The following is a 25,727-nucleotide window of genomic DNA, read 5'->3' on the forward strand; positions in this document are numbered from 1 at the left end:
AGAAGGACTCCTCACACTCTTCCCCTGCTCCAGCGTGTGGTCCCTCCCACAGTAGACAGTCCCCCAGAAACATACCCAACATGAGTCATAGAGTCACAGAAACATAGGGGTTGGAAGGGACCTTGAGAGTTTGTTGGGTCCAACCCCCTGGACAAAGCAGGTTCCCTAGGACAGGTCACACAGATAGGTGTCCAGACGGTCTTCAATATCTCCAAAGGTGGAGACTGCACAACCCCGCTGGGCAGCCTATTCCAGTGCTCTGTCCTTACCACAGACTGCAGCTCTTCATGAGCTGTCCCAGTGTGGCTTCCTTCCACAGGGTGCAGACCTTCAGGAACAGACTGCTCCTCTCTCCATGGATCCACAGGTCCTGCCAAGAGCCTACTCTTGCTTGGGCTTCCCATGTGGATCTCAACGTCCTTCAAGTGTCTCTACCTGCTTCATTGTGGGGTTCTACATGGGCTGCAGGTGGAATTCTACTCCCACATCATTCTCCATGGGTTACAAGAGGACAGCCTGCCTCACAATGGTCTTCTCTATAGGCTGCAGGGGAATCTCTGCTCTGGCGTCTAAAGCACCTCTTCCCACTCCTCCTTCACTGACCTTGGTATCTACAGAGTTGCTACTCATAATATGCTCTCACTTGTTTTTCTGCTGCTATTTCCCCAGAAGTTCCTCCCCTTCCCCTTCTGAACTGTGTTCGTAGAGTCATAGTATCACAGAATGGTGTTGGAATGGACCTCAGAGGTGTTCTAGTTCCAACCCCCCTGCCATAGGCAGGGCCACACTTCACTAAACCAGCACTCCCAAGGCCCCATCCAACCTGGCCTTAAACACCGCCAGGGAGGGGGCATCCACAGCTTCTCTGGGCAACCTGTGCCAGTGTCTCATCACCTGCATAGCGAAGAATTGCTTCCTAATGTCTAATCTAAATCTACCCTCTTTACAGTTTAAACCCATTACCCCTTGTCTTATAACTACACTCCCCGAGAAAGAGTACCTCTCAGTCTTTCCTGTGGTCCCCCTCAGGTACTGGAAGGATGCAGTAAGGTGTCCCTGGAGCCTTCTCTTCAGCAGGCTGAACAAGCCCAACTCTCTCAGCCTGTCTATATAGAAGAGGTACTCCAGCCCTCTCAGCATCTTCATGCCACTCTGAACTTGCTCCAACAGCTGTGTGTCTTATTCTGAGGACCTCAGAGACACAACACTCCACATGGGATTTCAGAAGAGTGGAGTAAAGGGGCAGAATCACCTCCCTCGACCTCCTGGCCATGCTTCTTTTGATGCAGCCCAGGATACAGTTGGCTTCTGGTCTGCAAGTGTTTGTTGCTGCTCATGTTGAGCTTTTCATCAACTACGACCCCCAAGTTCTTGTCTTTCAGGGCTACTCTCAATCTGTTCTGCACCCATCCTGTCGTCGTGCTTGGGACTGGCCCAACCGAGGTGCAGGACCTTGCACCACCTGTTGAGTTTCATGTGGTTTGCATGGGCCTATCTCTCAAGCCTGTCAGGGTCCCTCTTGAAGGCATGTCTTCCTTCTGACATGCTAACTGCACCACACAGCCTGGTGTCATCTGCAGACTCTCTGAGGGTGCAGTCAATTCTGCACCTGGACAAAGATGGACACTGGACAAAGATGTTAAATGTTAAACAGTACCAGTCCCCAGTACTGGCCCTTGAGGAATGCCAGATTTAATTCTATCAGGGCTTTAGCTTTCCTAACCTGATCCCTGGCTGCTCAGAAATTGTCTCTGTATTCCTTCCAGGCTACTTGCCCTTGCCTACACCCTCTGTAAGCATTCTTTTTTGCACTGAGTTTACCCAGAAGGTCTTTATTCATACTTGATACCCCACGGGGGAAGCTTCTAGCAGCTTCTTACAGAAGTCATCCCTATAGCTCCTTTGCTACCAAACCCTTGCCATGCAAGCCCAATATACCAAAATAATGTGGTCATTTGTCAAACTAAAAGGATTACAGATAGCTGTCCAAAAAAAGATACTGGAAGCTGGAAACACCAGAAATAAGGGCATTGGTCTTCTTTACCCTGCATGACAAGGATAATAAAACCACATCGATAAAGTCAGGTTGGGAGGTTAAATTAACTTACTTTATTGGCCATTTTCATTTCAAAAGCATATAAAACTGAATAAGTATTAGATTGCTGCTGTTGAATTGAATGAGAATCTGGTTTCATTTCATTTTCTTGTCAACTGTGCTTTATTTATTTTCTTTTCTGCGTTATTTATGCACACTCCCCAAACTATATTTAAAATTATTTATGGGTTTTGATTTAGAGGGACTAAAATGAGACTGTACGAGATCCTTCTTGGGCTGTGCTGTGCATTCTTGCAGCTCTTAGCAAATGTAGTGTAATTTCTCTGGCCTCAGCCGTGTTGTCAGAGGATTGTGTATAGTACACCAGCATATAATTAAGGAATGAAATTTTAGACACTCCTATTTGTGTATTTGTTTAAGGGTCTCTAGCATTAAAGGCTGTAATTGTGAGCTGATTCATAATAAGCTGTGAGATTTTAATCATCTAACATTTATAACTGCAGCTTCCTATCTGAATTCACTAGTGATTAGACTTTTGTCTGCCTGTTATGGTCTTCAGTAGTAGGTCTTGTGTATGTCCTTTCCTTTCACACAGGAGCTGGGACACTGGGACAGGTAGGCTCAGAAAAGAGGAGAGGACAGGTAGGAAAAGAGGCTCCTGTGTATGAATCCATGAAATTCCTAGTGGAATTCCTTTCAGTAGGACTTAAGGTTTCCTTACTAATTAAAAAAAAGGGGGTTGGGGGGAGGGGAGCAAAGTTAACATTTCTGTATTTCTCTTCATGATTTAACTCCTTGCTTTTCAAAGAGAAGCTCAGGCATCGATTGCTAAAGGGCACTTCGGTGATAGACGTATTTTGTGACAACATAAATCAGTTTTTTTGAGGTTGGTTGCAAATTTTATTGTGTCAAGACAAGCATCCAGTATCACTCACTTTTGTAGGATGTCAAGCTTCAACTTCAGCAGGAGCTCTTTAAAGTAACTTTCAATTCAAATGTTCAGATACATTTGGTAGAGGAAACAGAATGTGGAAAGGACCAGCCTATTCCTGTAGTTTGATCTCTATAATCTGAATCCTCTGCAGCAAAGCCAGAGTCAGCATCGGTAGGAACGGTTCTGCTGTTGCATTAAGGTCAGTGACAATGTCAGGATTGTCTTTAGATGTTAAATCTTTTGCAGGATAAAATCCATATATATTTCATCAATATATTACAGGCATACTGACTCTGGGACCTGTGAATAATTTAACACCTGATATACTTGTTATTGTTCAAGAAAAAGCTTTGTATAGCCTGATGAATTGAGTGAAAGGTCAAAGTGCTGTGAAGTCCTAAGGGGCTTGTACATTTCTGAAATCTTCTTCATCTGACAGGTATTTTAAACATGGAATAAAAAAGTGAAAAGTCTGTCTACAACAATGGAAATGGTTGCTTGGAGGGGAAATGACATCAGGAAAAGAAACATATAAAACATCTTTTTCTCCTTGCTGGTCTTTAATGTATCAAACATCTTGGAAGGTTCACTGTAGTTCTTCATTCTGTTTCCCCTTCCGTCTTAAGAAACAATACTGATCTTAATTATATTTCATGGAACTTGATTGTTAGAATACTAATCTGTGTTTGGTTTGTGTGGCAAGGTTTTGGTAGCAGGAGGGGCTACAGGGGTGGATTCTCTGAAAAGCTGCTAGAAGGTTCACCCATCTCTGATAGAGCCAATGCCAGCCATCTCCAAGGCATACTCTCTGCTGGCCAAGTCCAAGCCCATTAGGGATTACCTCTTGGATAACATAGTTAAGAAGGGGAAAGATATCTATACAACAGCAAGAGTAACTGCAACCAAGCCCTCTGTGATAGTAGTCAGTGAGTGGTATCTCCTTGTCCTTACCTTGTTGCTTGAACCTTTTGTTATATCTTCCCTCCCCTGTCCAGCTAAGGAGAGGAGTGACAGAGCAGCTTTGGTAGGTACCTCACTCACATCCAGCCAGGGTCAAGACCCTACCTACTGTTTGCAAAGCCATGTCATATACATAAGAATTGGAGAAGGTTTTAATCAGCTTCTAGTTCCAAAAAAAAAAGCCCCTTTGCAATTTACATGATTTAGATTCCACACTTTATGGAACCTACCATGTTTGACCTATTCTTTTCAAAATGGTTTACAAGTTCAGTGCTGCCAAGGGCACACCACATACTGCTCAGAGGTACAAGGGTATAGTGAGATCCAGTAAATTCATATCTATCAATCCTTTGTTCTGTTCTTATTACACTTTGTATGGTTATTGGAAATACAATGGAGTTTTGCTTTCCATCATGAGATGTAGGTGAGCCAGCGATTCTGACTTCATTCCCTGTTGTTTGTGTAAGCAGACAATTTATAGATGCACTTGATGATATGAAAAAAGTATTTGTTGTAGAGAATGTGACCTCCTACAAATTCAGTCAGCTATTTTCTTACAGTGAGAAATAAACATGATTTATCTCTGGAAGCTTACTTCATAAAACATTTGCTAAGCCTAAATGAAAGAGAAATAGGCCTTAACAAAAACAACCCATTTTCAGAAAAGAGAAGGAAGAGAGGATTTGATTAACTGTGTGTTGCATTTGCAAGTGGGTTGGCATTTATGATCCAGCAAATAAAACAGGTCTCTTCAGTGAACACAGGGAGTGGTATTGTACTCAAAACATAGAACAAATGCCTTTGCATATATCTCGAATACAAAAAAATTGCTATTCCATTCTTTCCTCAAAAGTACATTATTTTATCACTAACACTTGAGAGCATGCATTTCCTCCACGTGACACAGAATTTTCTGATATGCTTTTACTAGTCTGGAGTACTTTGCTTAGGAATTTTGTATGGGTCTGGTAAACAATTAAGATCTGTTCTTAAGTACTGTATTTTAATAATTTTACTGTATTTTAATAATCAACAGCTGTTTGAACATTTTGAAATTCAATAAAAAACCCCTTGTTTTTCTTTTTGTGAAGAATGTTGTTTCTGTCACTGTCCTTTAATAATGTAAAAATTGCTGCCTCATATCAGTAGGTCTTAGAATCTATTTCAGTTATATTTGCATTTCACGCTTTTCTAATAAAAGTCCATTATGGGTCACAATGGAATTTTTACTTCTGTGAATAATTGGTTGGCTAGGAGGAAAAAGAAGGGAAGAAATAGGTACAGAAGATGTTTTTTATGTGGTTTTCGATGACTTTTCATCTCAGTGGTACTAGAGGAATTGCTTGACTTCAGATTTATTTAAATAAGAGTGGTTTTGCATGAATGACTGCTGAGAGATTAAAGCTGTCTCCAAAGACCTATGTTCCTGGAACTTTGCAGCTCTCTGTGCATATAACTGAGATGCTGTGTTACTGCTTCGGTATTCTGTCTAGCTATACACTTATTAATCAAAAGTGCTCACAAGAAATTTTCTGTAAAACTGATGTTTTCTTTCAAAACTGTCTGATTTCTAATTTCTGTGCTGTATCCCATTAATCATCACAATACCGGGTACTTACTGGAAAGGTGAAATCTCTGTAACCTCTTCAATTTCTCCTTAGGTAAAAGAAGAGGAGCAATCAGCCAATCACACTTTGATGATTCAAGAGACACTGCAGCAGGCTTCAGTGGAGCTGTCTGAGCAGCATCACCTGGTCGTCTCATCAGATGAAGTGGAGGGAATTGAGACAGTGACTGTCTATACACAGGGTGGAGAGGCTTCAGAATTCATTGTTTACGTTCAGGAAGCTGTGCAGCCTGTAGAAGAACAAACTGTGGAACAATCAGTGCAGGAGCTCTAGAGAACAATGTTCAGAAGAGATGGCTAAGTCATTGCCAAAGCCAAAAGTTTGGTTTTTTTTTTTCCTAACTCAGCCAAAGGCAAGCAAGCTGACAAATCTTCAGTTAATTTGTGAAGCAGGACCTTGTTACTTGATAGTGATTTGGCCACTTGGAATGTATCAGTAACTTGGACATACTGTATTCAAAACCTTCTCAGACTTATTTTTCCTTAAAAAAGATTCATATTTTGAAGAAAAATTATTCCTCCCATTCTAAGATCTCTCACTTGATTCCTGTAAATCCCCCAAAAAGTCAAAACCACCTTACTCAAAATAATAAAACATCACTAACAGTAGGTAGATTTCTAGAAAAGTCCATACATTCTGTTTTATACCTACTTAATATGTGATTGTCTTCACTGAAAGCAGGGTTGGGTTTGCTTTGGTTTTTTTTAATTGTGAGGGGTTTCTTATTTCTGAGTACTTGCTTTGAAGGTGTTTACAAAGTTGTGTATCTAACCTAAACAAAGGCTCAAGACTTTAATTAGATACATGCCACAGATGGACTGTATTTTGTACTTGTGAGATGATCCTTTGACTTTGGGAGGTATTTAAAGCCATATGTGATAATTCTGGGTACCAGTAGGATGACTGTTATTTAGATAAGTCTTTCCATCCCAATGGATAAATACCTGTCCAGTACCATATATTGAAACCAAATCTGTCTAATCAATTAAATAGTCCTTTGTTTTTAAGAAAAAAAAAATATTCAAATTATTTGTAAATGCTATAAAAGATGTATGTTCATATGTTATAAAAAGACATATTTGTAAATATTATTGTGTGAATGAAGTTGTACAAAAAAACCTAAGTAAATATTGATAAGAATCTAGATATTCTTAATTATGCATGTATATAGTTCCAGATTTTTCTTCATGATTCTTGAATTGTTTTGGATTTAATATTTTTTAAAATGAGCTATAAAAGTTATTAATTAATACCAAAGTTGTCATGTTTTCTTCTAATGCTCTAATTTCTTAAGTGTTGGCTTCCCTAACAGCATTAAGTAAAAAATGCTGTTTTGCATTGACTCTGACAAATACTTCCTCTGGTTAGTCATCTCTAATCAAGAAAGTACCATAATGAAATCTAGATGGATGTTTCTATGTGATTGAATTTATTTATGGGCATTCTAGGTAAACAAGTGGAAAAAAGCTTTTGACGTAAGTTGATGTAATGTGGTGAGTTGATTTCCTGACTCTTCTAAGTCTGATGGGTTCTATCTATGCTAAACAAAATCAGAGTGTGAACATTCACTGTGGTGATAGGGAATTAAAATTTGTTAATGGAAAAAACCCTGAAAATCATTCAACTTTGGTGGTAGCTACGTTTTTGTCTGGTTTAATCTTGAGAGTGCACAAGAAGCCTCAGGGATGTTAACACTTGTAAGGTGGAGACCATTTTGCCATTTGGTGTGAAGGACTGGAGCTGGTCACAATCAGACGTGGATAAATTTGACACAAACTGTGAAGTGTTTAGTAACATTTGCGGTGTGATAGAAACTGATGAACCAAGTGCATCAACTTGATTAATCTGCATTTAATCTATTAAAACCACATTTGGAAGAACATCATGATCATTTGTGGTAACAGCTATGATCTTAATGTAAAACCTTTCTGAATCAGTTCAGCAATGTATTTTATTGTCTGACTGGCAGGAATATAGACAAGTATTTTGCTATGCGCCTCTCAAGACTTCTTAAGTAAATTATATCCAGATAGGCTCAGTACTTACGTCCATGGGAGCTGTGAATGCATTTGGAGGAATGATTTGGTTTTGGTTTTCTTTATTTTAATCCTAATATATCACAGCCATGCATACCCACTGTAATTTAAGGCTTGATTGATTATTGAGAATTTATATCATATTTTCATACACTAAACCAGCAATTTTTGGATTAATTTTCTGTATTTTAATTTATTTATTTATTTTAAGAATACTTTTAAATTCTGGTTCCTAAGTTTCAGGTTTTTTCCAACTCTGCTCTGACATGAAACAGTTAGAAACTTCCTGAGGTGCAAGTCAGGAAGGACTTTAAGCTGTGCTGCAGTACTGCACGTTGATTTCTTTCCTACGTAATTAGTACATTTTCTTCCTTCTAGAACATGTGACATCTGTAATGCTATGAGAAGTCCTTCCTCTCTAATATAAGATGTTGTACTTTACAAAGTGAGTGTCCAAGATTTCTGTTTTTTCAGAAGCACAAAGAAAAGGAAGAGAGCTTTGTTTATACCACGCCATGGCTGGTTGTCTTTTCTCTGGATTTGGATCGACCAAAGAGGTAAGAATGAAATCTTTCGCTCGGCAAGCTCTGCTTTTATCACCTAAACAGCACAGATTGTTTTTACTGCAGATTCAACTCCTTTTATCCAATTAATCTCTTCTGAAGGTTGTGACCTTTTCAGTTCAAGGGAGACAAGCACTTACAGTTTTAGGTTGATCAAGTAGCTCCTGTTTCTGAAGATGATACATTCTTCCCACACACGAGTAATTTTCATTAGCATTTACTACAATATATGACACTCTTCTTTTTTCATCTTTCTGTGACACCTGAGGAGTACCCTGGCTTTAGGCTGACACTTGGCAATATTTATTCTTTAAAAGCTTATGCATGCATAAATTGAGAAACTGATAGGCTAAGTGATCTACACAGCTAAGAACACATCAGATGTTTCTGGGAATGTCCTGGGCACAGAGGGGAGATAGGCCTTGGGAGTGTGCAAAAGAAAAGGAAGCTGCAAATAGTTTTAGTGGAATCAGTCTTATTTACTGGAAGGTATGATGCTTCAGGTTGACTTGAGTCACCGAGGGGAGCTGATGGGTACAGGGCCGAACCCTCAGTGAACCTGCAGATCTCAGAGCACAGGGGCTTCCTGAGGAAAGGAAATACCAGGGGAGCAGAGAGACCTGCCAGGAGCCAGCAGCTCTGGTGAAAGGTGCTGACGAGGCATGGGCACTGCCAAAGAAACTGGCCACCCCCACACCTATAAAGCTGCCTGGGAAGAACTGTGACCAGAGTGTGGTGTGGTAGTTTGCATGAGAGGGGGCACAGAAAGGGCCTGGTCACCCTCCCAGCTCAAGTGGTGAGTTCTATCAGTGTCATGAACCCCCTCGGAAGGAGCTGAGCTATGGTATCTGCCCAGCAGAAAGCTCTGTCTGTCCTCTGCACTCTCCAGAATGGCTGTGCCAACCCAGACAGAGCTGACAGGGAAACATGCAGCCCCCCAGGCCTCAGGCTGCTAGAACTGCCACAGCCTGTCCCTGGGAATGGATGGCAGCAGTGACAACGGCTGTGTGAGAGGTGACCAGGGGGATGATCTGCTCAGCCTGCTGGCAGATCCACAGCAAGAAGTACAAAGTGTTGGGAGAATCCGGCCCAACCTTGCATCAGAACCACCTCCACAAGGAAGAAAAGGTAGGTTATAGTTATTAGCAACTCCCTTCTGGGGGAAACGTGGTCTGATATACTGGACAGGCCCTTCTCTTAGGGTTTGCCATCCAAGGAACCTAAGGTGCACAGATCCATGGGATCTGATGAGATCTATGTGCTAAGCCACTCCATCGTATTTCCGAAGTGGTGGCAGTCCAGTTAATTCCCACTGACTGGAAACAAACCCCCCATTTCTAAACAGGGAGAAAACAAAGACAAGCAACTACAGGCTGGTCGGTCTCACTTCTGTGCCGGGGAAGATCATGGAGCAACTATGCTCAGGCATATGGGAAATAAGAAGGTGACTGGACACCCCCTCCTTGGCTGTGTTCAAGGCCAGGGATGGGGCTTTGGACAACATGGTCTAGTGGAGGGTGTCCCTGCTCATGGCAAGGGGGTTGGAACTAGATGATCTTTTAGGTCCCTTCCAACCAAAACCATTCTACAATTCTGATTTTATAACTTATTTGAAAGTTCTTATAGAAATTAACTAGTGATTCTGGTACTGGAAGGACCTCATTGCAGAATGGTATAAGCATCTGTACACAAAGGGGAAAATTTGTACATCTTTGGGCAGAAGGCACAGGAGAGGGTTTGGGAAATCAAAATTACAAAAATTTTTATATCTGCAGAGAGTAATTTATTTTTCCTAGAATAGAGAACAAGGTGGGACATGCCTGCCTTTGTGGTGTGGTTTGGTTTCTGTTGCTCGTCATGGTTCCTCTTAATCACAGCACCATTTCTTGATACGAACAGTTTTAACCAGGTGTTGTAGCATCCTGAATTTCTTGAGAGTTTGGTATGTGACCTTTTGGAGTTTAATTTAGCTGCAGGATCGGGACATGATTTTTTGTTTTGTGCCTGTCTATGGAGGAGGCTTTTCATTAGCTGCTTGTGGAAGCTACAGTAAAGTCAATGGAGATGTGAAAATGTACACAGTGATGAAGTTTTAGGTTCCCAGCCTTTCTGAAAATCAAATTAATGGAATAAAGGCACAGTGAATACTTGAGACTGACCATTTTGGGAGAACTATTTTCCAAAATTGTACGTAATAAAGGGTAGATGAAGTACTTAGGGATGTGGTTTAGCACAGGACAGGAACGGTTAGACTTGATGTTTTTAAAGGTCTTTTCCAACCTTGTGATTCTGTGATAATCTTTTACAGAGTTAGGAGTTCTCTCAACCAATCCTATGCCTTAAAAGACTGCAAGCCTGTCTTTTCTTGTCATGCTTAAAGTTGCATTTCTGTAAGAAGAACAAGGTTCAGCTGAGAACTGTTTAACTAGTATTGAATTGAAAAGCACATTGATTTTTATTTTTTAACCCTTTTAATCTGAAGATAATGATGACTGTTACCTGTCTGCACATCACAAAGCTGAGCAAAACAGACGGTGTGCACAACATCAGAGTATATGGATTGTTACAGTATGTTTTCTATTGTTTTTTCTACACCAGGTTACAGTTTCTGCTCCTTAACACTATGCTTGAGCTGTGTCTGAAAGTTTAAACAGAGAAAGATGTGAACAGACTGCATCATTAGTAAAAATGTCGTTTCACCAGGTGAGGCTAGTAATGCAATCTTTGCTCATAACATGATAAACTGCAGATGTTCTTTTCCCTTTTGTAATCTGATCACAGTCAGGTTACTGAGTTGTACTGCACACAGCTTGACAGCTTCTCAATTTGCATTTCCAGCTTTCCCATCATTAGCAGACATAATTTCCATCAATAGCAGCACTATTCCATTTGTCTTTTTTTTTCCTTCCTTGAAATGAGGACAACTTTTCATCTTGGAAGACTTTCATGTACACTCAGTCACAGAGATGTATTTTGGCACATCCTGAGAGTATCAAACTTGATATTATGACATAAATATGGAGAATCACACTCATCTCTGCTATAATTCCACAAGTTACAGGTAATTGGTTAGGTGATCTTTCATGTGTTCCTGTTTTCAACTTGCCTGTATTGGGCTTTAAGTGATTAAAAGCAGTGCTGCACATTTCAAAGGACATTGCAAATTACAAAGCCCTTGTTGTATGTTCCTAACAAAAAATCCTGTTCAAGTCTGTTGTGTTGCCCTCTGACAATCTTTGAGATGGGTGAGGAAGAGAAAAGAAACCATCATTTCTCAGTAAGTACTAATGGATAAAAAAGCTCTGATTATACATAAACATAATCCCTTTCAGTCCTGTACAAAGCAGATACCAGTTCAAAACTGACCAACTCAGAATGACTTTGTCTTCCTCGGAATGAGTTGCCAGTGACTACCCTGATCATCTTTTCTCAGATTAATTAGCAAAATATTTTTAGAGTACAGAACATGTTGATGCTTGTGGGAATTACACTATGTTGATTAAAATCCCTCAACTAGGACAGATATTTGTCAAGGGGCACAGACTCAACCCTCAGTTGTAGTGGAGAAAACTCAATACAAGAATGCTAGAAAAAAGACCACTGCAGCTGCAACTGCATCTGGTTGGCAATTAACTCCAGACAGGCAGTGGATTCCTGATCTGATAGGACTATGTGCAGGAGGGGACTTCAGCTGAAGAGCTCAAGAGTTCCTTGTTTGTTTTATGAAGCTACCTATTTTCCTCTCTCTAAATTATTTTAACGTACCTAAGAAATACTAAATTACTTTGTAAGCCCTTTGGATGAAGGAAAGGCATGGCAATAGATACCCGAGTTTAAAAAAGCATCTTTCTCTTACATGCTCACATTACTCCCACACTCCCAACTCCTATCCCCTTGGAGACACTCAAGGGTGGAGGTGGGGGTAGCAGTGGGTCCGTGACAGCCCCTCGGGGCCACTCCTCCTGCCTCCACCATCTCCCTGCTCCAGTGTGGGCCCTTCCCTGGGGGTGCAGTCCTTCAGGGGCACCCTGCCTCTGCCTAGGCGCTCCATGGGACATCGTTTCTTCAGGGGAAGGCTAAACTTAGTAGAGCTTGGTAGAGCTGGATTGGCCTTTTTTTCCTTTTATTTAAATCAGTGGAGTTTTTTCTGCTGAGTTCAGCTGGCTCCACAGCAGCCTGCAAGTCCGTAGAAACCAGGACAGGAAGAACTTGGAACAAGGATTACTGAAAAATGTCCTTTCCCCTCTGTCTCTTCAACTGTCTTTATGTAATTTGACCAGGTAATTGATGCCAAAGTGCCCACATGCACAGTGACCATCAATATTTAAGAATTACTTTAACCAGAGGAGACTATACAGGGCTTATAGTGTGACGGAAACACATGAAATGATGGGATGGCATTAGGTGAAAGAAATATCAGGCCAAATAACACTATTAACATACTGTTGAGGAAAACTATTAGCTTGAAAGATAGTACTTGAAATAGTAGAAGTTCCTCTTCTTGAATTGCTCTACTGTTGCACTGAGCAATGAGAAATACAACTTTGACATGGTGAAAAGAACAAAGCAGCTGACCTCAAAGGATTCTCTTACACCTTAAATTTCTGGGCACTTAATAACAACAAAGGAGAACAAAATGACATAATACCTGTTTTATATTCAGAGCCACACCTAACAAAGGTGCTTGTCCAGTACAGATGGTACAGACATTGATGGGGTGTTAAATCAGAGCAAAGTTGACACTTGTTTTTTCTTTTGTCACTTCATGAAAAGTCCAGTGCATAACTTGAAGTGAGTAGTGGTTCCCAGTAAAATACAAAACCAGAAAATAAATACTTCTGATAGTTCTAGAAATGGACTTTTTGTTCTCTATAAAAATGTTTTTTACAGTTTTCTCTGCCGAAGGTGGATGAAGAGGGGAAATTACATCAATACATTGCACAAATATCTGTCTTTTTTTAAATGCTATAAATTTTTCTAAAAAGCTGAAAATAACTTTACCATCTTAGATAAGTTAAAAGGGATCAAAAGGTCTTCAGTATTTTGGAATGAAATCAATTAGTAGGAATTTCTGGAACAAGCTTTGTTAGGTTTATTTCCTCAGTTCAAGGAGTGCAGCCTTTTGGAAAATAAGGAATCATTTTGTGTTGTGCACCCAAATGAAATCCACTGTAAGTAAGGGCCATAAAGATGAAGATAGAGCTGGAGCACCTCTCCTATGAAGACAGGCTGAGAGAATTGGGCTTTTTTTAAAGAGTTCCCCTTTTTTATTAGCCTTGATAGCATTTTTTTTGCTATAGCATTAAGAGTGAATTTACTTTCTGGTAGGTGAAAGCTGAATGGGCTTGGAGTATTAAAATACAGTACAGAGATTTTTGCGCCTAGGTAGCTTGTGAAAATCCATATTCCATGGAATAGGCTGCTCAGGGAGGTGGTGGAGTCTCCTTCTCTGGAGATATTCAAGATCTGTCTGGACAGCTATCTGTGCAATATGAGCTGGGGAGCTGCTTTGGCAGGGGGGTTGGACCTGATGATCTCTGGAGGTCCCTTCCAACCCCTATGATTCTGTGATTCTGTGATTCTATGATTCAAATGGTAATAATCAAATAATTCCTTTATCTAATGGTAGCTGAATTAGTTAAAGAGTTCAAATCCAAGATACATTAGAAAATAGCTAGGTCAAAAAATCACCATGTAATTGGGAATGAAATAGTGTGTCAGTTATTACTGAAACAACAAATCTTCAAACAGCCACATGGACCCTGAATCTAGGTCATCTTCCAGGAAGTTGAAAAACACATTACTAGATCATTGTGAAGGTTTCTGTGGTTGTTGTGGTGCAAGTTCTGCGACACACCTGTTCTTCTCTAAAATACAATGTACAGCTTTGCTGATGACACTTTGTGTCTGAAAGCTAGCATCGAGTACAAATGTATTTTGTGTTAAAGCCAACCAATCAAAGCTGCCAGAACTGGAATTGGAAAAAAAAAAAGAAAAAAAAGATTAAAAGAGAACATGCTGCTGCTGAGAGCAGCCTTTAGCAGTGAGCCTGGAGTCAGGGTGGGAAGTAAACAGTCCTAGGGCAACTGTGAGAACTTCAGGCTAGAAAGAGAATGGAAGACAAATTAAGGACCTGTTTGGGTTTTTTTTCAATTACTATTTTATAAGTGTTCATCATGTAACAAGCTCAAGATTTTTAATGCACACCTGAATTTGAAAAAAACAAATTGATTATTTCACCTCGTGGCTTGTGGTATCTCATTACAGCAGGTGCCAGTTCATGGCTCAGTGGAAATAGGGTACATGCATGATGGTCAGGAATAGCAGTACATTACCATTCTCTAACCAATATAAAAGGTTTGTATGTATGATTTATTCCCTCTCTTTAACTCTGGAGGTAACTTCAAGGGGTAACCTCTCCCCCCTTATATATCCAGCGGAAACAGCTGTTCTTCACTGGCCACAAAGTTAGCCTAGACAGTGACATTCTATTTAATGTTTCATTTCAGCTATTCAGGTTGCATTTTAAATCAAACAATGAATTACATGTGAAGCTTTGTCTATTTAGAGTGCAGTCTAGTGTGGAGTTGCTTTCCTTCTGTTTGGGTGATTCCAATACCTTGAGTGTTGACTTGAACTCCTGGGCAGTGCCACAATGGAAGAACTTTTTATTATAGATCATATAGTACTTGCAAGTTCTTCTGGCATAACTGTGTTGTTCAGTGTGGTCAGAAAACAGCTGGGGAACAGTAACACTTGAAACTGCCAAAATTATTTACTGAAGTGCTAAGCAGTTGTCCACTTCTGAATGTGGAGTTGTTGACTGAAGACTGTGGTACCCAGGTGCTGCTCTCTTCCCTTTGCTAATGTTTACTCAATAGCTTTGCCAGCAGAGAAGGTCATGTAGGAGCACTCTCATCTACTCCAAGGAAACTGGAGCATTAACTTAATTCCATACACTGCTCTTGAAGCATATTAGAGTTTCACTTAAGCCCTCTGCTCACAGAGCTATTGGTCAACCTTAAGGAGTCAGTTGATCATGACCATCTGAGGACTTCACTCTTATCAACTGCTGTGATTAACTGAAGAAAAGGGTGTGGCAATAACTAAGTAAAACTCCTTACACTGGTATAGCTAAGGCTGGGAATATCATTAAAGATGTTTTAGTTTTGCATTGCTTGAACATGTTTCTCATTTAGTCTAAGTTCTTTTCCCATTTGACTGAATAGAATAGGGGGGGTGGTGTTCCTGGTAAAAAGTCTTTGATAGCATAAGAGCATCTGCATCAGAAATGTGACCCACTACAGTTCCCTCTCTTTTAAGGTGTGATTCAAAAAGAAACAACCAACCAACAACAAAACAAGAATGTGGACAAAGCTGTAGATGGTGTACTTTAGCCAGTCTCAGTACTTTAATTTTCCTGGGTCAGAATGGAAAAAGAAAACCAACAAACCAACCAGCTGGCAGAAAATGTGAAATTGTAATTCAGCAGCCAGTAATAGAATGGCTGCTGCAGTGATTGTGCTACCTATACTTTTAGTCATTAGTTTAATACTATTTTTATTAAACTTTTCCTGAAACTACACCAGAAGTTCCAGCTTTCCGTGTGATGTATTTAAATGCAGTGCCTCTCTAGAGCCTTGTCTGAATAGTGGAAAACAAGGGAAACAGGCAATGCTGTTAGACTTTCCTGCAAAGATGGAAGATGTTGGTTTTGAGTAAACAATTGCTTAGTCATACTTCGAAAGAGGAGCCAGGATGAAATCTGCTCCTGATGCTTTATAGAAGCAAGATGCACTGTGTGCAAAGTGTACTGGATTTTTTGATGTTTGGGGTTTTTTTAAACTATTACCTTAAAAATTGTTGCAGCATGAAGCAAAGTGCAGCACAAGATCTGGCAAGAATTGATAAAAAATGAAATATATTACTATGTCTTACATTCTGGACTTAATACAGACCTACTTACATTACCATTGATTTGTACTAGAGCCAAATTCAGCCAGTCATTGATCTTGTGTTAGGTGCTGTAAAATCATACCAAAACCCCTTACCCTAGAATTCTTAATCTTTAAGTAGGCAGGATTGATAGGTGTTCTTAAAATACAGTTTTTCCATGTTTATAAATGGAGAATTACAGAGGGAGTAGCTGTGAATCTGTGGCAGAGCCAAGAGAAGTCAGGTGTCTTTGTGATGTCTTTCTCTTGAGATATAAACCATAAGGAGCTTGCAGAAAAGCCTACAGGCAGGTAGAGGGAAGAACACTGAACCTCTACTGGAAGGAAGCTTTTCTTGCAGCCATAAAGGGTCTTAGCTGACATTCCTCTCTACTATGTCTTTGCACAGTGCAGTGTCTTTATGCAATTTAGTGAGGAGACAGTGCCATACGTAGTTGTATGGGTCTGTAGCTCTGTGAACAAGTGGGAGTTGGAAACTTCTTGAATTCTGGTGACTGGTATTTCCATGGCTGAGGGAGTGGAAGCATGAAAGGACAGATATTGACTGAATGATGGCAGCATGCTTCCAGTCATTATGCTGTTTTTCAAACAGTTCCATTTTTGGGTAGCATTCTCAGCATGGGAATCTAGCTGGGACTAGCCTTGAACATCCATAGATGCATAAAGTGAGTGTATTTTGTCAGAGAGCTACTGTCTCGCCTCCAGGGGTAGATGTTGGTAGATAGCAAGGTAGGACTGTAACCCCAAGGCAAGCATTAGCACAGATTGCAAAAGCACATTTCAGGGATATTCCTGAAAAGCCCAAGTTTGTGGTGTTGCAAGAGAGAAGAGGGTCTGTCTTGATTTAACAATATTAATGTGTTTTGCAGCAAAATTCTGTATTTATACTGCTCTGTAGGTAAGTCACCAGGACTTTTCCCCTGCTCACCCCTCGAAGCAATGGAAGTGTGTTCTCCTAAGCTACCAACTTTGCTTTTCAGGTACCTCTCTCCTGACTGCCTAGTTCTCTAGCTCTTAGCATCCATAATTTATGCTTAAGTTGGTTTACAAAGACTTTAGGGCACTGAGTGCTGCGAAGCATTGGTAAGGTTTCTACACTAGATGTCAGAATGTCCTACATCACAGCTCAGCAAAAAGCCAGATTGTCATTTAATTGCATATTTCCCAGTTGAACCAAGATCCATCTGAATTGGACATTCATGCTTATTCCCTTTTGCTATATACTCAGAAGAATATGCTTTGCCACTTTTGTTCTGCTTTCAGATCTCCTGATGCTCTTTTGTTATGCTGAATGCTTAGGTTGGTCCGTTGTTCAACCTTTCCTCAAGGCAGCTTGCTTTATCCCTAAACTCAGAAATTTAAAAGGATTCTGTGTATTAAAGGATTTTACTTGCTCTGAGATGATAGATCCTGCTTATAAACCCAAAGGCTAAGAGACTTGGATGCTGTGTGCTTTACTGTGAACCCAAACCATTTCACTGAGCCCGACACCACAAGGGTATATGAAATTGTGTTTAAATCACTCTCCCAGTGATTTAGAAGGACTGGTTAAATACCTGATTTAGAAACTAGTAATTGAGCCTATGTGAGCTGGCAATTATGCATGCAGTAATTGCATGTGTTAGGAGCATGTATCATGAAAATGGGAACCAATGGGATTATACCACTACTCAGGAGGTTTTAGAGATTGAGAGGAACAGCTAGCGTGGTTAAAAACAAAATTAGCTATGCATATGTGGAGATTATAAAGCAGCAGCACACAAACAACAGAACTAATTCTCCAAGGCCAATGAGCTTGGGAGCTCCAACACTGAGCATCCAACTGCACGGTGGATTGAGGTAGGAGCTGGGTAGTAACCGCTGCGCTCCTGGCTCAGAGGTGGCTGGGAAACTCACAGAATCACAGAATTGCAAGTTGGAAAAGACCTTTAAGATCAAGTCCAACCATTCCTGTTCTATGTTAACCATATCCCTAAGTATCTGATCTACCTGTCTTTTAAAGACATCCAGGGATGGTGGCTCAACTACCTCCCTGGGCAGCCTGTTCCAGGCCCTGACAACTCTTTCAGTGAAGAATTTTTTACTAACGTCTAATCTGACCCTGCCCTGGCACAGCTTTGTGTCATTTCCCCTTGTCCCATCTCCTGTAACCTGGCTGAAGAGACCATTGCCCACCTCTCTACAACCTCCTTTCAGGTAATTTTAGGTGGTGATGAGGTCTCCCCTCAGCCTCCTCTTCTCCAGGCTAAACATCCCCAGCTCCCTCAGCTGCCCCTCATATGATTTGCCCTCCAGACTCTTGCAATGTCTGGGACACGAGATGAAACTGCTGTAAAATAGATGCAGAAGAGTTGCTCAGGACTCGCTGAAGAGCTGCACAGACACTTTCTTGGTATCCAAAGGTCAAGTCTTATTTGCATAAAACAGAGCAGCACAACAGCTCTCCACACAGGTAGTGGCCGGCAGAGATCCCGACATGCTGCAGTGCAGTTTGAGCCCAGTGCCCTTGCAGTGAATGACTTCTGTCTTCCCTGTGTTCTTGGCAGGGGGTGAGTGCCTAAGAACTCAGTCCAGTAAAAAAAAAACAACATAGTTTTGACTTTTGGCAGGAACACAAACATTATGCAAACAGAAATGCACAATGAATAACAAGGCATTGCTCCCTAGGTGTAACTCTACCTTCAGTTACCCGAAACTGTAAAGCTGAACATAAGATTGTCTGCTGACTGCAAATGATGTCACAATCCTTCTGGGTTATTCTTGCTATCCTTCTTTGTCATTCATAGAATAAAAATAGTAGAGGTTAAAAGAGCATTATTCTTTAGTTAGAGACAGTTAGCTATTACTTAAATAAGGCTGCAACCCCCTTCAACCTCCTTTTTTTAGTAATTTTAAAGAGGACATTCATAGGATGATGATCTTCAAGAACCGCATAGAGGTAGATGCCCAGGACTTGTCATGAGAGGTGAGGAATACTTTGCATGCCTTCTGAAGTATTTGAATATCATGACATTTTTAAAAATCAAGTAGTGTGTAACACAAACTGCACTTTTCAGTCTTAGTTCCTCCTTTCTTACCATGGATATCAGCAGTATTTGTCTCCATCATGACTGGTTGTGGTGCATTAAACCCCAGCAGTAACAGAGCACCATGCAGGGACTTACTTACCCCTTCACAGCCCCAGCAGGATGGGGAGAAGAATGGAAAAAACCCTTGGGGGTTGTGAGAAAGATAATTTAATAGGTTAACAAAGGAAGAGGATTATGATGATGATGGTCTGCATTCTGTTCAAGTGTTTCCTGTGTGATTTAGTCCAGGTGATGCTGCTCTGGTAGGGGGGTTGGACTACATGATCTTTTGAGGTCCCTTCTAACTTTTAACATTCTGTGTTTCTGTGATGATGATAATAAATATTATATATATAAGCTGATGCACAAATGCAAGTGCTCCCCACTGTGAAAAAAATCCCAACTGATGCCCAGTCTGTTTCCAAGCAGCGATCCTGCCTCCTGCCTAGCTTTTCAGTTCTGTCCAGAGCATGATGCTTTATGGCAGGGAATATCCCAGTCTAGGTCAGCTATCCTGGATGTGCTCTGCCAGCTTCTCATGCACTTGGCAGGGTGTGAGAAGCTGAAAAGCCCTTGACTTAGTGTAGACACCACAACCATCCAGCAATAAATTAAAGCTCCAGTGTGTTATCATATTAATATTTTCATATTAAATCCAACACTCAGCACCATACCAGCTACTAGAAAGAAAAGTAACCTTATCCCAGCTGAAACCAAGACGCCAGTATAACAGTATCCTTATAAAGTCTGTGTAACAGAAAACCACCAGATAAAAGAAGTCTTTTGGAAGCTGGAATCACTATTGAAAATATTGTGGATATTTTGGAGATACATCTGGCCTTTTTTTCTAAAAAGATCTTGGTTTTTTGGTAGCTTTTCTCCAGTCCTGTCCATCTTCTGGATTAACCTCAGATTTAGGCTGTAGCTTTACCTGCAGCTATGTCTCCTTCCTACTCTCCTCCAGTTCCTCACAGTGTTCCCTAGGTGAACCCTGGACCCGATTCCTCACCTGGTGTTGTCTGGGACTGCTGATGGGGTCTGTTAAAATCACCTGGCTCTATCCATGCAGTTTTAGGTCTGATTGACAGACTGAAAAAAGTAGTTGGACCTGCATGTGTGGCAGGCTTGTGAGTGCTACTGCAATATAATTATTTGTGAATAATTAGCTTGACCATTTAAGCATGTCTAATGCTCTCTGTGGCCTTTATGTAGCTGCAAAACAAATAGAAGCCAAAGCAAGTACATCTACCCCAATTTGATGATATATATTTGTAAGTCATTTGAACATTGTTTTTCTAAACACTTTTAAAATTTGTAGTATAAAACTAGAAGTTAAATTCTAAATCCCAAATTAAGTTGTTCAAGCATTAAAAAGAAGCATGGAAAATAAATTCATCTCTACATCAAGAACATTAAGCGTTGGAAGATACTTCCACGCTGTCTATGCTAAGGACTGAGATGTTGCTTTAATTCTGAAAGGAAAATGTTGCCTTGATGCAATTCTTTTTCTTCTAATCTGCATATTAATTACTGTCACAAGGCTGATGCAGTGGGATGCAGCTAGATTCATCCTATTTAAATCAGTTTAATGCTTTGCAAGCTTGCAAAAATAATTATTCTGCATTGCCATCTAACACTGCATAATAGAGACTTCAATCTGTCCAGCTCCTGCCACGGAACCTTTGTGACCTTTCTGCTCATACACCAGCAACACTGCAATTAATTTTCTTTTCCCTCTCATTAGCAACCTTCTTCCATTGATTTACTCCTCATAAAGGGTGGTAAACTCTTACCTGCTGGATTACATGTTGAATATAATGCCTCTCTCATTTTGATTAACCACAGCGCTTGGGCCGTGCCTCTCACGGCACAGCTCCTGTGTTCAGCATCCTGACGTTCATTTCTGGTCGTGTTTCCTTGCTTTGGCCAGCACAGCACTCTCTGGGAGTACAGCAGCTACTCTGCATCTGCTCTGTGTTACACTCCTGCCTTGGCAATGATGCATCCTGCGCTGCTTTAATTTGTCCTTTGGCTGAATCCCCCTGCTTTATCAGCTTGATTTAATTGACCATCCCCTGAACCTGCGGTGCGAGCGATTTCGTCTGACTGGGGGGCAGCGTGTTGCACTGGGTAGAGCCAGGCTGTGGTGGCGATGCAGCAGGCATCAGTGTGGCAGAGCTCTCTCCTAAAAGGCCCGAATCCTGTTCTAATTTAGGATTATACAGTCCACATAAAATTGCAGTAAATCACTTCCTCGTGGATTTGGATTTCAGATTCTCCCATTTATTCCTTACCTCTTTTGCAAAATTCATTTCCCATTCAGAACTCACTGAGCTGGAGCCTTTCTTCTGTAGCCGTCATTAGCACAATGATGGTAATCACTCTTTCATCAGTGTTGCTATTAGTTTGCCTGGTTTTCAGAAGTGTTGAGAGAAAACAGCAAAGGCAGCACTTGATGCCAAACATACCTAGATATTTGCACGACTTTCAGAGGAACTGAGCAGAGCCATGACTGCTTCTAGCAAGTGTCCCCAAATACTTGCATCTATCATTACAATATTCTTGTAGCTTTTCTTCTGTGTACAGGTGACAGTTTATTGTGGTGATTCTACTCAGCTCAACAAGAAACAGAAAATACACAGCTCTGTAATGTGGGAATTTCACAACTTCTCAGCCTTCAGAGCTGATTCAGACATTAGTCCACCTTCCATTTTTCTGACATACTATGTCATTTCTATGTGCATGTTTAATTCTTTTACATAAAGCTGTTTTCTTTTTAATCTTTCAAGGAAAGATGGTTACAACTGTTTGGACTGATGTGGAATCTCAGCCATGTTGACAAGGGTGGGGATCCAACAGTAAAGGTGAGCAAGATGGACCTTACTGCAACTGCTATTCCTAGAAATGTAAATATTATTTTATATAGATCATTTCAGAGACAAAAACTCAGTGCACTTTCCCACCTTGGGACTGGGAAACAAAACATAGCAGTCTAGATGAATATGGAAAAATGTAACAAATTCTCAAACACTTAAGCAATAGGTTTCAGTCTGTATAAAGGAGAAACCCATCTGGCGGCTGCCGCTGATTCAAAATGTCAAAGATTACATGTTAATTGACTCTTTAGCTAGAAGTTGCTTATTACCTTTCAGTAAAGTCTGTGCACAAGATGAATTGAGCTTTGAGAAATGCGTGGAACAGCCCTGAAAGTACTCTAATGGGGAAAAACCATCATGTGCAAAGGACATCAAAAGTCTGCCTGTTGCTGTTCTGCCTCATTCTTTCTCCCTTTCTTGTTTCTACTAGTTCCAGCCCCACTGTGCAGCTTTTTAATTAACATCTCTTATTTTATAAAAATGGTGGGAGTAATGCTGCCCCAACCTCCTGTCACTGGGTGTATAGATTGGAAAGATTGGTTTCTCATCACAAACATGAGATGGAGAAGTAACAAAGGAATGAAAAAAATAACAAAACCAAAACCAAACCTGCTTCTAAACCCTTGCATCTCTCTAAGCCTGATCCAAAACCCAATGAAAGAAAGGAGATTCTTTTTCCATTGGCTTCAGCAGGCTTTGGAGAGAGTGCTTTGGTCGAACAAGTGCCAGCTGTTCTCCTTTAGAGATTGTAATTGGTAACAGTGCTGCTGTAGCTATGGATAAAGGCAGCAGCATTCAGTGTCTCCATGGGAAAAAGAATGCTCTTGTAACATCTTGTCCCTGGTGTTTATAATAGCAACATGTAGTGAACGTTTGTCAAGGGTAGGACAGTTGAATGCTGGATATGCCCCATTAAGGCACTGCAGCCTGCTCTAGGGGCATGGTGGATTCAATAGGCTGGTATTGGCATCACTGGCTATGATGACTTAATCCTTGTTTTGCACTTGCCTGCATCCATTTATCTGGGAAGATCAAAGTGCTGGAAATTAGGAAATCCATTAAGGCTCCCAGCCCCTTTCTGGAATTGGCATCCCAAGCAGGTGCTTACACACACTATAATGGATATTGCACAGTGAGTATTTTGTCTGAATGCATCAAGCATGTGCCCACCCCCGTTGCAGGTAGGGAGGGAGGAAGAGGAGGAGGGAGGGAGTCTACAAGTTACCGTCAGAGCCAGAGAGACCCCCCAGAGCACTTTGCACTGTCAAAACCAAACCCACCGCTTCCAAGCCTCTGAGAAAGGAAGCAGGATTGTGTTTTATTATGAACTTCTGCAAAACACTTTGTGATGCTTCAGCACAGAAGGAAATGAGGGTGTGTGACATGTCTTGTCAGCACTGTCCTGTGCAGGTTTTGGGAAGCCTCCAGCACTGCTGCAGGTTACACTGTGCCTTGCCAGCTCATGCTTAAAAGCTCCTTAGCACCGACAGGAAACATACAATCCTTTCCATCTATGGCCTTTTATTATCTGCCCTAACATCTGGCATGGTCTCCTCTCAACTTTTGCTAAAAATGAGAGCCTTCCCACCCCCAGCCCCCTGGAGATACCATTTTCATAGGAGCTTCAACTGGGTGCTGGCCCCAGAGCAGTGTTTAAAGCCTGTGCTTTTTGAAGCGTGCTCAATGCAGATACATAACCTGAGGAAAAGCAACGGGCAGAAGCAGAGCTGCACATCACCAGGCGTCATTAACAGACAGCTGCTTCTTTGGGGGACAAGAGTGCAGACCACACATTGATAAGTGGCAGATTTCTGTTATCAGGGGGGAGGGGTGAAGGGAATGACAGGGCAGGCCAGCATTTGTCACAACTGTGTCAGGGACTGAATGACAAAGGAAGGACAGCGATGTGTCTCTCTCCGGCAGATAGTCAAAGATAGTAGCCTGGAGTCAGAGCCACCGTTGTCACTCAGCCACCGTGAGATGCCACTAAGAAACAGCAGCTGCCCTGCCATTTAGAAGCAGCATGAATTATTAATAGAGCACTTGTAAAAGTAAGTTATATTGAAAAAAAGGGAAAAAAAAATCAGGATGCTATGCTGCAAATACAGTGACAACAATTTCCTCCCCCCTTCTTTTCTCTTTCTAATCAGAAGGTGGAGCATTCTAGGCTAGTTGCTTCTATTTCCACTTAAGAGGGATTGGAGTGATGCAGCCTGGGTTTTGAACAGATTCCACATGGGTTTTTTTCCCCAGTAAATGTTTCAAATCTCTTTCTCCCTTTGCAAAACCCTCTATATAAAACCCTGAATGCAAACAGTAAAGTTTCTCATCCCCCCAGCCCCTTCCAATACCATAACTCCTCTTTTTTTTTCTTATTCCTCTTCTTTTTCTTCTGAGAAGTATGTCACCTTGTGCAAACTGGCAAGATCAGGTCTGGTTTGTTGTTAAATTTTAAGTGGAATAGCATTTTTCCCTCTTCACAAAGTTTAGGAGATTGTGGGGTTAAAGTCATGAATTGGATTTTAAAGTTTAATCACTGCTGGTCTGTTGTCCAGAGAAATTTCTCCTTGAGTGCTCAGCCTGAAAGGCAGCTGCGTGGGCAGGCAGTAAATAACAAACTTGAGATGATTGGCGTAAGTGTTTTTAAGGGAATCAAGGATTTATAACCTAATACTTTGTACCGGTGCTCTTCTGAATCCTGGCTGCAGGATTTCTTTGAATTAGTGATGTGCTTGTGCTAGCCTTTAATTTCTTCTCAAGTGCTCTTAGGTCCCTTCCTTTTATTTCGCCCTCGCAAAGACACACAACTTGAGTCTGACAGCCTGAAAACGGTTTTGATGGGTTAGAATTAGCCCCTTTTTTCGCCTCCTTTGTGTCTGAGGTGCACTTGTAATGCTGCAGATGATTTGTAACTGTGCTGCCAGCAAAGCACGAGGAAATGGAAGTTCTGAGTCATCATTTCCATAAATGTGGCTTGTAGGACACCGTGGGGACCCTTCTGGGATGTGGACGGTTTGGTGCTCTGCTGGGTCGCAGGGAATGTCTGTGTGCCTGTCTTCCAGTTCATGCTGGTTTTCTGTCAAGCGTTTGTTTGCTCCTGGCCCGCTCTAATCCTCAGCTTACAAAATAACTCACATATTCCATTTCCTCCTGACTTGTGTGCTGTACAGCTGCAGGGAGGCAGCTGAGCCCATCCACGGGGTAACAAAGTGTGAGAAAACAGAAAAGGGCACCAGCAGCACCATCAGAGATCACAGTGAATCCCTGGGTACAATATTTTGTTATTAAGTCCATACTCCACAGTCGCCCCGAGGAGTATTTTTACTGGGCTCTGAATACTTTCCCTTAGGAGCAGCAAATATAAACTTCACATGGGTTTAAGGAGAGGCTGTGATAAATCTGAGTGAGGTTAAATGTGATATAAATATCTGCATTAACAAAAGAGCAGCTGGCAGCAGCTGTATCTCACAGGGTGAGGTGAAAGGAGGGAGATACATGTGGTCTCTGTGCGGGAAGAAGTGATGCGCTGCAGCCCTCCTGCTGCCGGTCCCCAGGACTAGAAGTTGAGGAGGAGCAGTCTCTTGAGGACAGAGCACTGCCAGGGCTGCTTTATGGGCAGAAGAACAGAGGATTTGTGTTTTTGGGATTGTC

At 41.3% G+C, this 25,727-nt stretch overlaps 1 protein-coding gene across 1 annotated transcript in view; it reads left to right on the forward strand.

Annotated features, from left to right (window-relative positions):
• ZFAT (zinc finger and AT-hook domain containing) overlaps positions 1 to 5,851 on the forward strand; it is a gene marked incomplete at its 3' end in the record, with an annotated part of 86,378 nt that extends 80,527 nt beyond the window's left edge. The window contains exon 15 of the mRNA XM_084260419.1: positions 5,612 to 5,851. Coding sequence (XP_084116545.1) covers positions 5,612 to 5,851 — 240 coding nt within the window. The remainder of the gene's footprint in view (positions 1 to 5,611) is intronic.
• Between the last annotated feature and the right edge of the window lie 19,876 nt (positions 5,852 to 25,727).

Source organism: Gallinula chloropus (genome assembly GCF_964237585.1).
Source record: "Gallinula chloropus genome assembly, chromosome: 2".
Classification (NCBI taxonomy): Eukaryota; Metazoa; Chordata; class Aves; order Gruiformes; family Rallidae; genus Gallinula; species Gallinula chloropus.